The sequence below is a fragment of the Physella acuta genome, unplaced genomic scaffold (genome assembly GCF_028476545.2).
Source record: "Physella acuta isolate Inbredline_101_S28 unplaced genomic scaffold, ASM2847654v3 ptg000837l, whole genome shotgun sequence".
Taxonomy (NCBI): domain Eukaryota; kingdom Metazoa; phylum Mollusca; class Gastropoda; family Physidae; genus Physella; species Physella acuta.
In genome coordinates, this window is record NW_026732354.1 from 161,714 (window position 1) to 175,830 (window position 14,117).

The 14,117-nt window shown below is 34.8% G+C and overlaps 1 protein-coding gene and 1 long non-coding RNA gene across 2 annotated transcripts; both read right to left on the reverse strand.

Annotated features, from left to right (window-relative positions):
* Nucleotides 1-3,017: 3,017 nt before the first annotated feature.
* LOC131951889 (uncharacterized) lies at nucleotides 3,018-4,453 on the reverse strand. The gene is made up of 3 exons (XM_059314309.1): nucleotides 4,442-4,453; nucleotides 3,792-3,999; nucleotides 3,018-3,197 (listed from the first exon to the last, which is right to left on the reverse strand). The coding sequence occupies exons 1-3, from the start codon at nucleotides 4,451-4,453 to the stop codon at nucleotides 3,064-3,066; spliced, it is 354 nt and encodes a 117-aa protein (XP_059170292.1). The 3' UTR covers nucleotides 3,018-3,063.
* A 1,148-nt stretch (nucleotides 4,454-5,601) lies between these two features.
* Nucleotides 5,602-11,898, reverse strand: LOC131951887 (uncharacterized). Its single transcript, XR_009388457.1, has 4 exons — nucleotides 11,665-11,898; nucleotides 8,511-8,538; nucleotides 6,796-6,985; nucleotides 5,602-5,728 (listed from the first exon to the last, which is right to left on the reverse strand). It is a non-coding gene; the product is annotated as an uncharacterized LOC131951887 (long non-coding RNA).
* Nucleotides 11,899-14,117: the final 2,219 nt, after the last annotated feature.

A 14,117-nucleotide genomic window follows, 5' to 3' on the forward strand; every position in this document is an offset into this window, starting at 1 on the left:
ATGGAGCAGTTTACGCTTGTTTTAGAGATTCAAAATATTTACTGCGCATGCGTAAATAGGACGGTGTTGTTGGGCAAGAGAGTGTGTGATTGGTTACTCCAAACGTCCCGTGTTCAAATCCCAGGCAGACGATGCTCGTTAACTAGGGGCAGCAATCCAAACAATTCATCTTACCATGAATTCCACCCCGGTTGTCTCCCCTATTTACAAATACCATTTTTATAATTACAGCTGTAGAAAGTCACCCCCACAAAGACAAGTTGTACACATTTCAAGACATTGGTTTGAATGTGAAAATCCATTGTTAAAGATTTAAATTAATGTATTGCTCTGCAATCATATTAACTTAACAATGATATTAACTTAACAATGATATTAACTTAACAATGATATTAACTTAACAATGATATTACAGCAGCATTATTGCTTTCTAAAGTGGCCACATTTTTGTTTAGATAATTTTAAATAAAAAATGATAATCAACAAATAATTAAAACCAGCATTTAAAACTGACCTTGCATTGATAACAATATATACTAACTTAGCTACTGCACTGGCTTTATCTGATGATACACACTATCCTAGCTGCTTGACGTAATGTAAGACTGTTAATATGGTAATGTACTGTATACTATGGTGTGTATAAGAACTGTTGTTAATAGAAGATAGCACTGAGGAATCCTAACCGGTTCTAACTTCTTTTTCTTCGTTCATAATTTTTAGTGTTGGAAGAGATCGAGCCTTATCTGCCAGAGGGTTCGAACTAGTGACTTTTCGATTTAGCAACCATGAGCTTTACCGACTCGACTACGCCGACCCTCCAGTTCTAACAACTCTGGAGTTGTTCGGGTCGCTCAAGGTAGCTGAACTGAAAAGTCCCGAGTTCAAACCCAAGAGCAGTAGAGGCTCGTTAGCTGGGGACAACAGCAACTCCTCTAGGAGAGACAACTCCAAAATCAAACAACTGCTGCCTTGTAGTTTGCCAGAGGGTTCGAACTAGTGACTTTTCGATTTAGCAACCATGAGCTTTACCGACTCGACTACGCCGACCCTCCAGTTCTAACAACTCTGGAGTTGTTCGGGTCGCTCAAGGTAGCTGAACTGAAAAGTCCCGAGTTCAAACCCAAGAGCAGTAGAGGCTCGTTAGCTGGGGACAACAGCAACTCCTCTAGGAGAGACAACTCCAAAATCAAACAACTGCTGCCTTGTGTTAGACGGAATCTCTTCCAATATTATAGTAGCTTCTGTTCTTATACCGATTTTGAGGTTGTAAAATGGATTTATGAAATTCCCAATTTTTAAAACTGATGGTTTTAACTTGATATTAAGAAAAGTTTCATGTAGGGAAAATCCTCTAGCAACTTATTAGCTACACTCCACATATTCGATTAATGTCTAATTGTTAAGAAATGTTTCAAGTGTTCTATTTTTATGGTGTTGTTAGAATTAAGTTAAAAAAAAAAACATTTTTTTTAATTTGATGAGAAAGTAGAATGTATCATAAATGTATTATATAAACATTTGTTAAGTAAATTGGAAGCACTATAACACAGTAAAACGACACCCACATTTTTTATTTTCTATATTACATTAAATAATATCGTAAAATCTACCTCAAATATTTTACTCTCTATATTCAACTTTACAGCGTAAAATTTACTGCATATTTTTTACTTTGTTTTACATTATAAAAAATCAACCTCACATTTCTCATACTTTCTGTATTGTAAAACCAACTTCATTTCAACAGCTATAAAAGTTAAGTATGAAAAAAAATAATTTGAATAATACAAAATTCATGATATAGTTAGTCGCATCTTGGTTATCCCCCTCAAAACAAACACTTTTTGAATTAAATTGCAGATAAAAATACCTCACAAAAAAGCTGCACAAAAAAAAATTCACTTATAATGCAACATTCGAATGGTATTAAAGATTTTTAAATTAATCATGTATTGTTCAGGTATTGTTCAGCTTTATAAAAATTTGGGATCATTACTTATCCGTCCTACTCAAACTTTGCTGCATTTCTTCTAATAATATTTTAGTAAACCAATAATTGTTGTCAATGTATGAAAGAAACTGACTTTCTCTTTTTATTATGTAATTATATTTTAGGATAAATGTATCACTTATGATTCATACCACTGTATCTACACTACTGGCTGTATGGTGGTGATGCTTTGATATTGTAGTGTATTACACTTAAAAACCAGTATTCTGTAGAAAAATATTTTAAAAATGTATTTTGCCTACAAAATGTATTTATACTCTGTATTAATTAAAATTTAGTATATTACAAAATGTTTATCCATGCTCATGTTTAAAGTGAAGTAGTTTCATCAAGAAAACATAATAAAGGTTTATGAATTATGTCTTACAATTTATTAATAATGCTACATTTTAATGCTGGAGATTTTATTTGAATATTTTTAGTTAAAATTGCTCATACTTTCTACCAGTTTTGGTTTGACTCTGAAATAAAATGATTACAAACAATTTTTACAGAACAATTGATTTTATTAAAACCACTGAGCCCAAAATCTCACTAAACAGACACATTTCAAAAATCAAAAGTAAGGATGGTACAATAGTAGCAGTAATTCAGCCAAATATACGGGAGATAACACATATTTTTACATCAATACCCATTTAGGTCACCCAAAGTATTGCTCGATTGTCACTACAGCTAACAATTTTGATTTACCAGAAGTATGATTTTAAACAACAATAACATTATCATCATTTCATGCTATAAATATAAAGGAATTTTCTTACCATAAACTAATGGAAGATATATTTTTTAATGATAACGAAGACATTTTAACATTTTTAAAAAAGGTAATTGTAGAAACAATCTTGTTTACAAGAAATCCACATACACCCAATTGGTTAATTAAAAAAAGAAAATACCCCCCTCCCCTGACATGTAACCCAGAGCAGTTGCATTGAGGCCTATCTTTATTTCCTAGTGGACATCATAAATGAATGACCCCCCCCCCCCAAACACTCCTTCCCAAATACTAGGCACTTTAAAAACTGGGTGACGATTGTCTTAACTCTTCAACACATTCGAAGCATAACAAACACAAGTAAGGCTGTACACACATATGGAAGGATGTCTACACATGAAACAGCAGTCCCACTGTTTTGTACAGCAAATAACTCAACGGTGTCTGGAGTGGTTAACTTGTGCACTGTGGAGTTTAATGCTGAAATTAATAGTATGCATAAAACACACCGTATTTTCAACTAAATTAATTAAATAACAGAAAATCAGATATCTTATAATTTATTTAATTTTTTGTATCGCCAATTTTGGAACGGTACCCAGAAATAGAAAAAAAAACACTGGGGGAAAAATCGCAAAGAAAATTATTGCTTTCCGGAAATTTCGCAAATACAATATTTTACTTGGCTGTCACATTTAGTTGATGTTTTTTTCCTCATCAACCCAGAAATCCCAAAAAAAACTAACGTATTGCTTTAACAGACTTACTTTACAAAAAAAAACAACAGCATTGTATTCAGGTTTAAATTCATATTCCTAAAAAAAAAAGCATATAAGCTCAAAACTAAAATATAATATAGCTCTAATGAAGTGCACCCCCCCCCCCCCACACACTGAAAGCATAAAAAGCTAATTCATTAATCATTTCAAGACGCTTTTTTTACCCATTTATTCTCCCCATCCGAAAAAAATAAACAAAATATCAAACAAACAAACCAACAGAACACATATAAAGAAACTATTAAAAAATTTCAACATTAAACAAAGCTGTAAAACCTACTGTAACAAAGCTTCTCGTAGGTCCGGATGAATTGTTGATCCAGCTTACGGGTTTCATTACGATCATCATACACTGCCTGACACTTGAACGACTTGAGCAGTTCTCCACACCCAATCAGAAGCTCGAGAACAAGTGAAGGCTTTAAGTTCCTCTCATTCCGCTCAGCTTTCCCTACCCGTTTAGATCCCTTAAACCAGTGGTTCCCAACCTTTTTCGAGTGGCGACCCCCTTTTATAAAAATTAAGTGACCCGCGACCCCCATAGAATTAAAAAGCCGAAATTAGTATGGAAATCAATAAGCACTAAAATAAGATTTTCTAGTAGACTTTCAATATGAACTACTCTTGATAACTGTTTTAATACCATGACTAAGTTAAATTTTTTTAAAGTATTTTTTTTTTTAACGCCAACCTATGTCGCTATCATTATCATTATCTTAATTTTGTTTTTAATCGAAAAATAGTGTTCAAAATAAAATTATATTCTCGAAAAGTCAATCAATTTTACGTTTGGATATAAATGGTTAATACTACACGTGGATAATGCGTCAATGAAGATTCTTTTTAGCTCAGAGAAATAGCGCTGCAGTTCGTTTTCAATAGATTCAAGATGCCCAGAAATTTCTTCTTTCAAAATTTTAATTATCTCACAATAAGATTCATGTACCACACTGCAGAGTTTCTAAAATTTACAATATTTCCAAGGTTTATTTTCTTCGCCGATTTTGCAGCTTTGATAAAAATGCCCCGATATTATCATGGAAAGTGATAATATTCGTTCATTTTCCCTGAAGCTTCAGGTTATGCTTATGTTGATGTTCGAACACAACTTCTAGGTATGATACTCTCTCCAACCACTCTATGTCGTTTTAAGTATACCAAAACGTCTTGTTTCCTTTGCATTTCCAAGAACAATTTGATTTCAGATTTCAATTCAAAAACACGATTCACAACAATTCGTTTGACAGCCAGCGCACTGTAGTGTAGAAGAGCAGAACCTCGTGATCTTTATTCAGGTCTTTGCTCAGTTCTTTGAAGGCTCCACATTTTATATAATTTACGACTTATACTAGCAATGGAGTCTTGATGGCGATTGGTCACGGCAGTGGTTAGGGAGCTAAATCTTTTCTGCTTTCTGAAAGCCCGATTTTGACCTAAACATAGATGGTGGACCATCCGTACAAACCCTCACAGCCGTTTTAACCCATTTTAATCATCCAATTTTTAAAAAAAAACGTATTTATTTTCTCCATGCTATCTTCACAAAAGAGCAACTCTTCTTTACTATCATCTGAATGAATATAGACAAAGACCAGCAACTGCAAACACGAACTCGCGTCTGTTGATTTATCAACTTGAAAAGCAAACAATGGTGAAAGCTTGATTTCAATAAAAATGTGTTATTTAACATTTACGGACATGTAAGAATTAACTTCACCATCTTCAACATGCAGCGTTTGATGAGATTTTCTCCTATTGTGTTTTTTTTTTGCTTGGCATTTTGGGTCGTGACTTCATGTGATGCTTGCAGTAATGCTGTGTTTCCTTGGTGAAAACTTCCTGTTCGATCAAGTCTCTGACGTTTTCAACTAGCTTCATACCAGCGAAAGAACTCCATATCTTTTTAGGTGTCAAATGACGTTTTAGTTTTGAAGATTTCATAAACTCGTGACTGAGAACAACTTTGTACAGTACGCTTTGCTTCTTCTCTATTCCCTTTCCAGTGATGTTAGTAAAGCCAAATTTCAAAAATTCTTCTAAATATATATGTTTTGTTTCAAATTACTAAGGTTTAGTATACCAGTTGGCGACCCCCTAGAAAGCCCTTCGCGACCCCCAGGTTGGGAACCCGTGCCTTAAACATTACAACAGCACGAGGATAAGTGGTGACTTGGCAAATCACCCTGAACTCGTTCCCAATTTGTTCACCGTAGAATTCTGTCAAAATTAGCATAGGCTAAATAATTATACACATTAATTTTAAACTGATTTGTGTTAAATGTTGAAATAAACAATGGAGAGTTTTGAAAGTCATAAAGACTAATCATATGAAATATATCATTTTTTCAAGTCTTCAAAACCTACGTCAGCTGTTAACCTTAAGCTAACTCCAAAACATAAAAGGAACCAACTGAAAATATGGACCAAACTTTACCTCAAGCATCTTTTCGGGAGGGAGGGTGGGGGGAAGAAACACGACTACCACCCCTACCCCACCCCAAGGAAATAACATTTCTTTTGATTGAAAATATATACTTTTATCAGTGACCCCCTCCCCCTCCACTTACATCGACGTAGATGTTTAACAGCAGATTTGATAAGAAAGAAGGGCCCACTAGTATTTTATTGCTGATGAAACAACGGGCGTATAATCGTCTTCCTAGTTGTCTTCGTGAAAAGTAGCCTATTCATTCAGTTAATATCAAATAAGAGTTCCTATTTTGTAGTAGACTTGAAACTACTATAAAAAGGTAAAGATTTTATAAAGAAGATCAATACGTTTTTGAGACCGCTGGATTAAAGTGGGAAAACGTATCACGTTTTCACAATTGGCCAATAAAATAAAAAAATTGTTTAAAAAACATTTTTTACACATCCTGACAAACATACGACTCTCCTTAGATGGCTGACTTTCTAAGGACACATTAAAGACAAGGAAGGATAACTAGAATGCGACTACAATGTAACTCTACTAAAAATAACCATGGGGAAGAAGAAATGAGCAATACCAATTCAACACACAAAAGGAGAACTAACTACATCTAAGGATACGTAAGATTAACTGTACACCTAAGGATACGTATGAACAACCATGGAGCACTATTATTTAGGATAGGAAAGGATAACTAGCGCCAATTACAAGTAGGAGTATCTAAAGAAAGCTGGGTATAATTTTTAAAAATGCATGACTTTAATACAGCTGAGTGTAGATAACGATTACTAGTTAACTCCTACAACAATTTTGTTTTGTTCAAGCACGAAACATATTAAATTTCAAAATATACCTTGTTTTTGGCAGTGAGTTGTTGTTTTATTTTGACATTTAGGATAACATTTTCGCAAACGATGGTCATCATCGTAGATAAATGTGCCGATGGGGCACGGTAAACATTCTCCATTTTGCTCAAATGTGCCGCTATGGCAGCTGGCTTCGACGTTTGAGACAAAAACGCCAACCGCGAAAAAAAATGCAACCTGTGATGTAAAATAATATTTTAAGATAGACTTATATAATCATTAACAAATAAAGGTCATTAAAAGAATGATATTATATTTAAAATATATATTAAGAAGAGACGTTGTGCTAGGTAGCTCGCATAAGTGAAAACTAGAATGACAAGGAAAATAAAGCTGACCAAGCATGGCCACGTCATCCCTTTATATTTCGGAGTCACAGAAACCGATGCACCGCTTTTTAAAGGGCCCTATTAGCCATCACGTTGAAATTAGGTACCAGTTTCTTTGGGAGAGTGTGTCGGCTTTAATTGTTGCATTGGTAGTGTTTGACCTCATCACTGAACCTACTTAAACAAAGCGATCAACCGCCACTATAACGATCTACTTTCACGTCCACCATCAGAGGCCATTATAATGACCCGCTTCTACCATCAGTGGTCATTATAATGACCCACTTCCACTTAAGGACCATCCACAAATGACACGCTTTTTTTTGTACATTTTTACCTCCATACTACCCTCCGTCACACCTCGTCACAAAAAACCCAGACCCCCCCTGTGAAATGACATCACACCTCAGCCTACACCCACCACAAAATTATAATTTACGTTTTTTCTAACTAATCGATAATATTTATAATTTTAATGAATTCCTATAATAATTAACTAAAACAATTTTCTAAAACGCAAAATAACGACTAAAACTCAGTCCCTAACATTACTTTTTTAAAAATATCTACCCCCCTCCCCGTCATCACACATCGTCATAAAATTAATCCCCCCCCCCTCCCCTCTTGGAGTGTGACCTCAATTATACCATAAAGAGCCAAAGGCCCTCTTCAACAATTATATTGAAGGTCAACTATAATGCCCCACTTCAACCTTTAACATAAAGGACCAGTTTAAGGGACCACTTCCATCATAAGATTTACTCTAACCACCTACTTAAATCATTAAGAACCACTATAATGGCCCACAACCGTTTTTACTATAAAAGGGCTCTTAAAAAAACAGACTTTAGCCCTACCCAGAAAACACCACCAAATCTTATCTAATAATCGTTTTAAAAGTTTAGTATTGTCTTAGTCATTCTATGTTCAACCCCCCGCCCCCCGCCCACCATCACCAATCAATAGTTAATGGTATAAGTTAAAGGGAAGTGATCTAATTGCATTGGTACAATTTGAATTCTTGTTCTTAGATTTAAGCATAAATGTTACCAATGAGAATGTACTATTGACTGTTGATCCACAGTAGATGTCATTCTAAAGACATACGGCAACTTTAAAGTTTTCAAATATTGAGTGAGGGTTGGGGATTAGAATGTTCAGTAGGTTTTGGGCATCTAGCCTATTCACCCATGCACAGTACGTTATGACTTAGATATAAATTATACGCAGCATTTCTATACTTTGATAAGGTATGTAACTTCATTATATATATATATATATATATATATATATATATATATATATATATATATATATATATATATATATATATATATATATATATATATATATATGTTGAGGTTTAAACTTACATATGCCATTTTCTCTGTAGCTTTCATCCTGAGGATAAACAACGGAAATTTCGTGAGTATAAAATATATATTAAATATATAGTATATATATATATATATATATATATATATATATATATATATATATATATATATATCATTTTTGTTATTGCGTTCCCAATTACAAGAACATTACTCGTCGCATACGACATCCTGTTAGGGGTAGATCTATTTGTAAACTGAAACAACAATGTTGAACTATTCTTTTTTCTTGTTGTTGAGAAAGTTCTTTTGTTTTCCGAATTTCTTTCTTGACATTGTGGTTATTAGGGTGCATGTAATAAAAAATAATTTGATTGACCCCCTTATATGACGTGATACAACTTAACTATAGACACCATATAAATCAACCATAACAAACCACAAAACAATGATGTTTAGGAAACTGTTTAAAGAAGAAAAGTTTTTACAAGCTTTTATTTAACTCACTTCCTCGTCAGTCGTCAGTCTGTCTAGACCGAAACGCAGTGCTTTTCACACGGAAGCAGGACATTACCCCCTGGACATTCACGGACATCCCCCCGGACATTACCCAGAGTAATTACCCCTGTCAATTACCTTTCACCCAGTCTGACATTACCCCTCCGCCCCCCCCCCCCCATCCGATCATAGCTCAGGTTACACTAAGGGTTATTGTGGATTTAGGTTGGGCAAGGGTAGGGCTAAGACTAGGGCTAGGGTAGGGCTAGGGTAGGGTTAGGGCTAGGGCTAGTGATATGGCTAGGGCTAGGGCTAGGACTAGGGCTAGGGCTAGGGCTAAGGCTAAGGCTAAGGCTAAGGCTAAGGCTAGGGCTAGAGCTAGGGCTAAGGCTAAGGCTAAGGCTAAGCCTAAGGCTAGGGCTAGAGCTAGGGCTAGGGCTAGGGCTAGGGCTAGGGCTAGGGCTAGGGCTAGGGCTAGGGCTAGGGCTAGGGCTAGGGCTAGGGCTAGGGCTAGGGCTAGGGCTAGGGCTAGGGCTAGGACTAAGACTAGGACTAGGACTAGGACTAGGGCTAGGGCTAGGGCTAGGGCTAGGATTAGTGTTAGGGTTAGAGTTAGGGTTAGGGCTAGAGCTAGGGCTAGGGCTAGGGCTAGGGCTAGAGCTAGGGCTAGTGCTAGGGCTAGGGCTAGGACTAGGACTAGGACTCGGTCTATGGTTAGGGTAGGGTAGGGTAAAATAGGTCAGCGTTAGTGCAGTGCTAGGCTAGAGCTAGGGCTGGGGCTAGGGCTAGGGTTAGGGCTGTGGCTATGGCTAAGGTTAACGAGGCTTTCTTTAGTTTGTATTCTTATTTTCTTTAGTATAATATGTCCAGGGTCGGGGTTAGGTCTGGGTTTAGTTTTAGTTTTAGGCTGAGGTTTAGGCTTTTTCTTAAGGTTAGGATTAGGTTAAGATTTAGGTCTAGAGTTGAGAATAGGTTTGGGTTTTGGTTTCGAGCTTTTGAATAGAGGGGAATGGATAAAACTGTCATTAGCTTAATGGAAAATTCTTCTCCAATCAGATGAAAATGTTAATTAGGTGTAGTGGAGAAAAGAAAAAGCTCTCTTGCCATAAGACAAGAAAAACCTAGATTCTTGATTTGGAAGAGCAATGGGAACATTTCTTATCAGTCCAAGAAAAAGCGTCAGTCTTGGTATTGAGAAGCACTGAGTTAATATCTTTTTCTATCAGTCTCAACCTCACAGAAACTCAGAAGAAAATTATTTTGCCACTAGACCAAGAAAACCCTGTATGTAAGAACAAAACAAATTACATTCTTTTGCCATCAGAATAAGCCTTGGTATGGAGATTGAAATATGAATTTTTTTATCACCCAACTAAGAAGAACATTTTGTATTGGTATGGAGGTGCAAAGATGTATATGCTTTTGCAATCAAACCAAAAAAAACGTGAGGTCCTCGTATGGAGAAGCACAGAAGAATATTCCTTTTCAATGAGTTCAAGACAAAACTAGTATCTTGGTATAAAAGAGCAAAGACGAAAATTATTTGCCATTAGATAAGAACAATTCCTGTAATATTGGAATAATGGAGCACACACATATTTTTTAGCACACAGGCAAAAAAAAACACAACTTGGAGTCTTGGTGTTGAGAAGCAAGAAGGAAATTGCTTCTCCTTTCAGTCCAAGTAAAGCCTGAAGTCTTGGTGTGTAGGAGCACATAAGACAATTCTTTCGCCATCAGACCGAGAACAAAATATAGTCTTGATTTGGACGAGCATAGGAGAAAATGTTTTCGCCAGTAGACTATGAAAAACCCTGAGTGTTGGTGTTAAGAAGCACACACAATTCTTTCGCCTTTAGACCAAGAATAACTGGGAGTCTTGGCACAGAGGACAAAGCTTTTGCTATAAGAACAACCACAATTTTGAGTTTTTGTATGTAGGAGTATGGGGAAAAATATCTCTTTCTATCAACCTAGAAAAACATGGATTCTTGATATGGAGAAGCTTAATTAAAGGAAAATTATTTTCCAATTAGACGAAAAAAATCTAGTCTTGTTATGGAGGAACAAAGAAGAAAATTATTTTCCCATCAGACCACGAAAAACCTGGAGTCCTGGTATGTAGGCGTAAAGTTGAAACTTTATTATCCTCCGATCAAGACAAGCCGTGAATCTTGGTCAATCTCCGGTCATTATTTTCTCCTAATATTCGAAAGCTACAGCACTTCCGCAGGAAAAAATAAATATTAATCTATTTCTAATAAATTTTATTGCACACACTGTATTTTACAAAATACTTCATTTGAGTTACATACGTATAGATCTATTAATTATCGATACTCGTTTTTTCTACGGTGGTTGTGAGAAAAGCCGGCAGTGCCAATGTTGTTCCGCTTTGAGCGCCTGATCAACAACAATGATGCAATAATTTCGTAACGGAAATTATGAAAAACTGATAATAAAGAAAACGGAATAAAATATATGCTGATTATTTATAAATCATTTTATCATTTATTTAAAAAAATCTTAAACATCATTTTTAATCACTTTGAAAATGTATGTAAATGATTGTGATGATATTTCTGAGCACATAAACAATTCAACTATGAAGTATCCCCAGTAATCGTTCTCATAGATGGCGTTACAATCACTTAAGGAAAAAATGGCGGACCACAATTCAGTGCGAAATCCTTACCGTCATTTTTAGAATCCACCACTTCGTCACATTATGTGTGCCAAACCCACTGAACAACATAGGTGTCTTCATCTTGTCGTTTGGCTTGGATAACTACCACAAAAAACAAAACAAAAAACAAGAATAAAAACCGTAAAACATTAATAAAATATTTGTCCAAATATTTTTTTAAACAGCCCACACTCAATTTTTTGAACATAAATCATTATAACTTTTCTCGAATTTACTCCTCATATTTAGCGTTAAAGCAGTTTTAAGAATTATTGTACATTTTTAAAAAAAGTTAACTGCTGACAAAATAATTTTTTTATCAATATTTGATTTGAGGATTACGCCACTAAACAATAAGAATTCAACAACTGAGACGATAAAAGTGTTTCAGAAAATCCTACATTTATTACGTTTACAAAAAATTGAAGATATTTTAAAACTTTTAAACAGAGTTCCTTAACAATGAATAAACTAATATCACAAATGAGAAGTTATAAACATTTTATCCATATATTACACTCAGTCCCTTATATATTTTTATCAAGACACATTGATTCAAAAAGTAAGCTATGTTTAAGCTCAGACAGTTTTCGTGCAAGATGTCTACCTAGTGGACGTTCCTGGAACCTTCAAATCGATAGCCCGCCAGGTATGCCTGCAAGTTTGGCACCGCGACGTGGCAGACTGCAAGTTCATTGTAAGTGCCACTCATGCGTAAAAAAAATCGGTTTATCGGTTTTATGTGTAGCTGCTAAAATAGTCCCCACTGTTTAATGCGACTCGGCCGACAATTTGTGATCGATTGCAGGAGGTTCGTACAAAAGCGCGCATGAATCACCTAAACCCAAACATTCCACTTTAAATACTCCACACCCAGAACCCCAACAAACCATCTCTGTCATACAATACAACTACCACCCCCATTATACTGCTAAAAATTTTAAATCTGAAAAAAAAAACTGACTAGCCTATTGTTAACATCTTGCAAGAAATCTGACATTAATTACTCCAACTTATTCTCACCCTCCCCGCTTCACATGCCCGTCTTTCCAAACTCCTCAAAAGCCCGACTCCATATCTAAACCCAGCATACTCGTTTTTGAAGGAAACTATAGCTACTTGCAACCTGTTAAATATATTTTAACTGTTACTTGTTAAAAAAAATATAAACACAAAAATACTTAGTCTATTTAGTTTTACCTCTTTACGAGGACAGCAAAAACAATAGCGCCCCAACTTTCAGCTTGACCCAGTTCTTCAGGTGAGTTTCTGTTCGTTTAACACATTGCCCAATAAAGATGCTCATCAGTTTCTCAACTACTAGTACAGCGACTTGAAAATTTATTTTAATCTTCGGCAGTAGCCCTAAATGGCTCAATGTGATAGGAAGTTAGTGCTGAGTTGAAATTATATTGAAATTAAAATTAATCTCTAACAAACGTATATTTGTGTCACCCAATTCACCTCTGATATTTCTTCATGTGATACATTTGCTAAAATTTTGACTGGAGTATTTTGAACATCTTGTAATTTTAAGCAAATTATAAAAATTAGAGCGTTATGCAGTTTCGAGCATTTTAAACCCATGAGCATTTAGAAATTTAAGTATTTTAAGCATTCAAATTTTTTTAGCATTTTAAAATTTTGAGCTCTTTGAAATCTTGAGCTCTTTGATATTGTGAGCTCTTTGAAATCTTGAGGTCTTTGATATTTTGAGCTTTTCAAAATTTTGAGAATTTTAAAATTGTGCCTTCTGAGCATTTTAAAATTTTGAGAATTTAGAAGTTTTGAGGTAAGACGCGGAAACGTGACAGTAAATTCTTATCTTTATCATACACTAAAGCTAATACTAAAAACAAATAAAAATCGTGCAAATTACTAACATTATTTAAGAAACAATGACTTGAGTTATAATTACTTGATGCTGAGATCAAAGTACATTTTTCTTTTTAATATCAAAGATACTTACCCTCTTCATTTTCAAATCTTTCCTCATCCACCTTATTCACCTTGAATTTACAATCCAATCCACCTTATCCATCAGATCCATATTAGAATACACCTTGAATATCTTCCGAACGCAATTGAAAATCAAGGGTTTTACTTCAGGAAAAGAAATATGATTTGTGTTTAATTAAATCAAGACGGACATTTAAGATTGAATGCGAGAGTATTAGCCAGCTATGGTTTTAGCCTTTTACATGGAAATGTATTTTCTAATTAATGCGTTTCACAATGTCTTGATAAAACATAATAGCATAGAGCACATTATTCAATCAAACACAATATTTCAGTGTTAATATAAGAAAACAAAATTTTAAAAGTTCTCTCTACATTCTTATGTTCACCGTCACTAAATTTATGTTTAAAATGTAACCGTGGCATATTACATGCGCATTTTATCAAAACGAAAAAGTAAATAAATTCAGAATGGATTTTTTTATTAACTTTATCCACCGTTA

Excerpts from the sequence above, each read along its gene's own strand:
- LOC131951889 (XM_059314309.1), bottom strand. Across the intron at positions 3,198-3,791 it reads CTACGAGAAGCTTTGTTACA|TGCACAAGTTAACCACTCCA; the intron begins GTAGGTTTTACA and ends TAAACTCCACAG.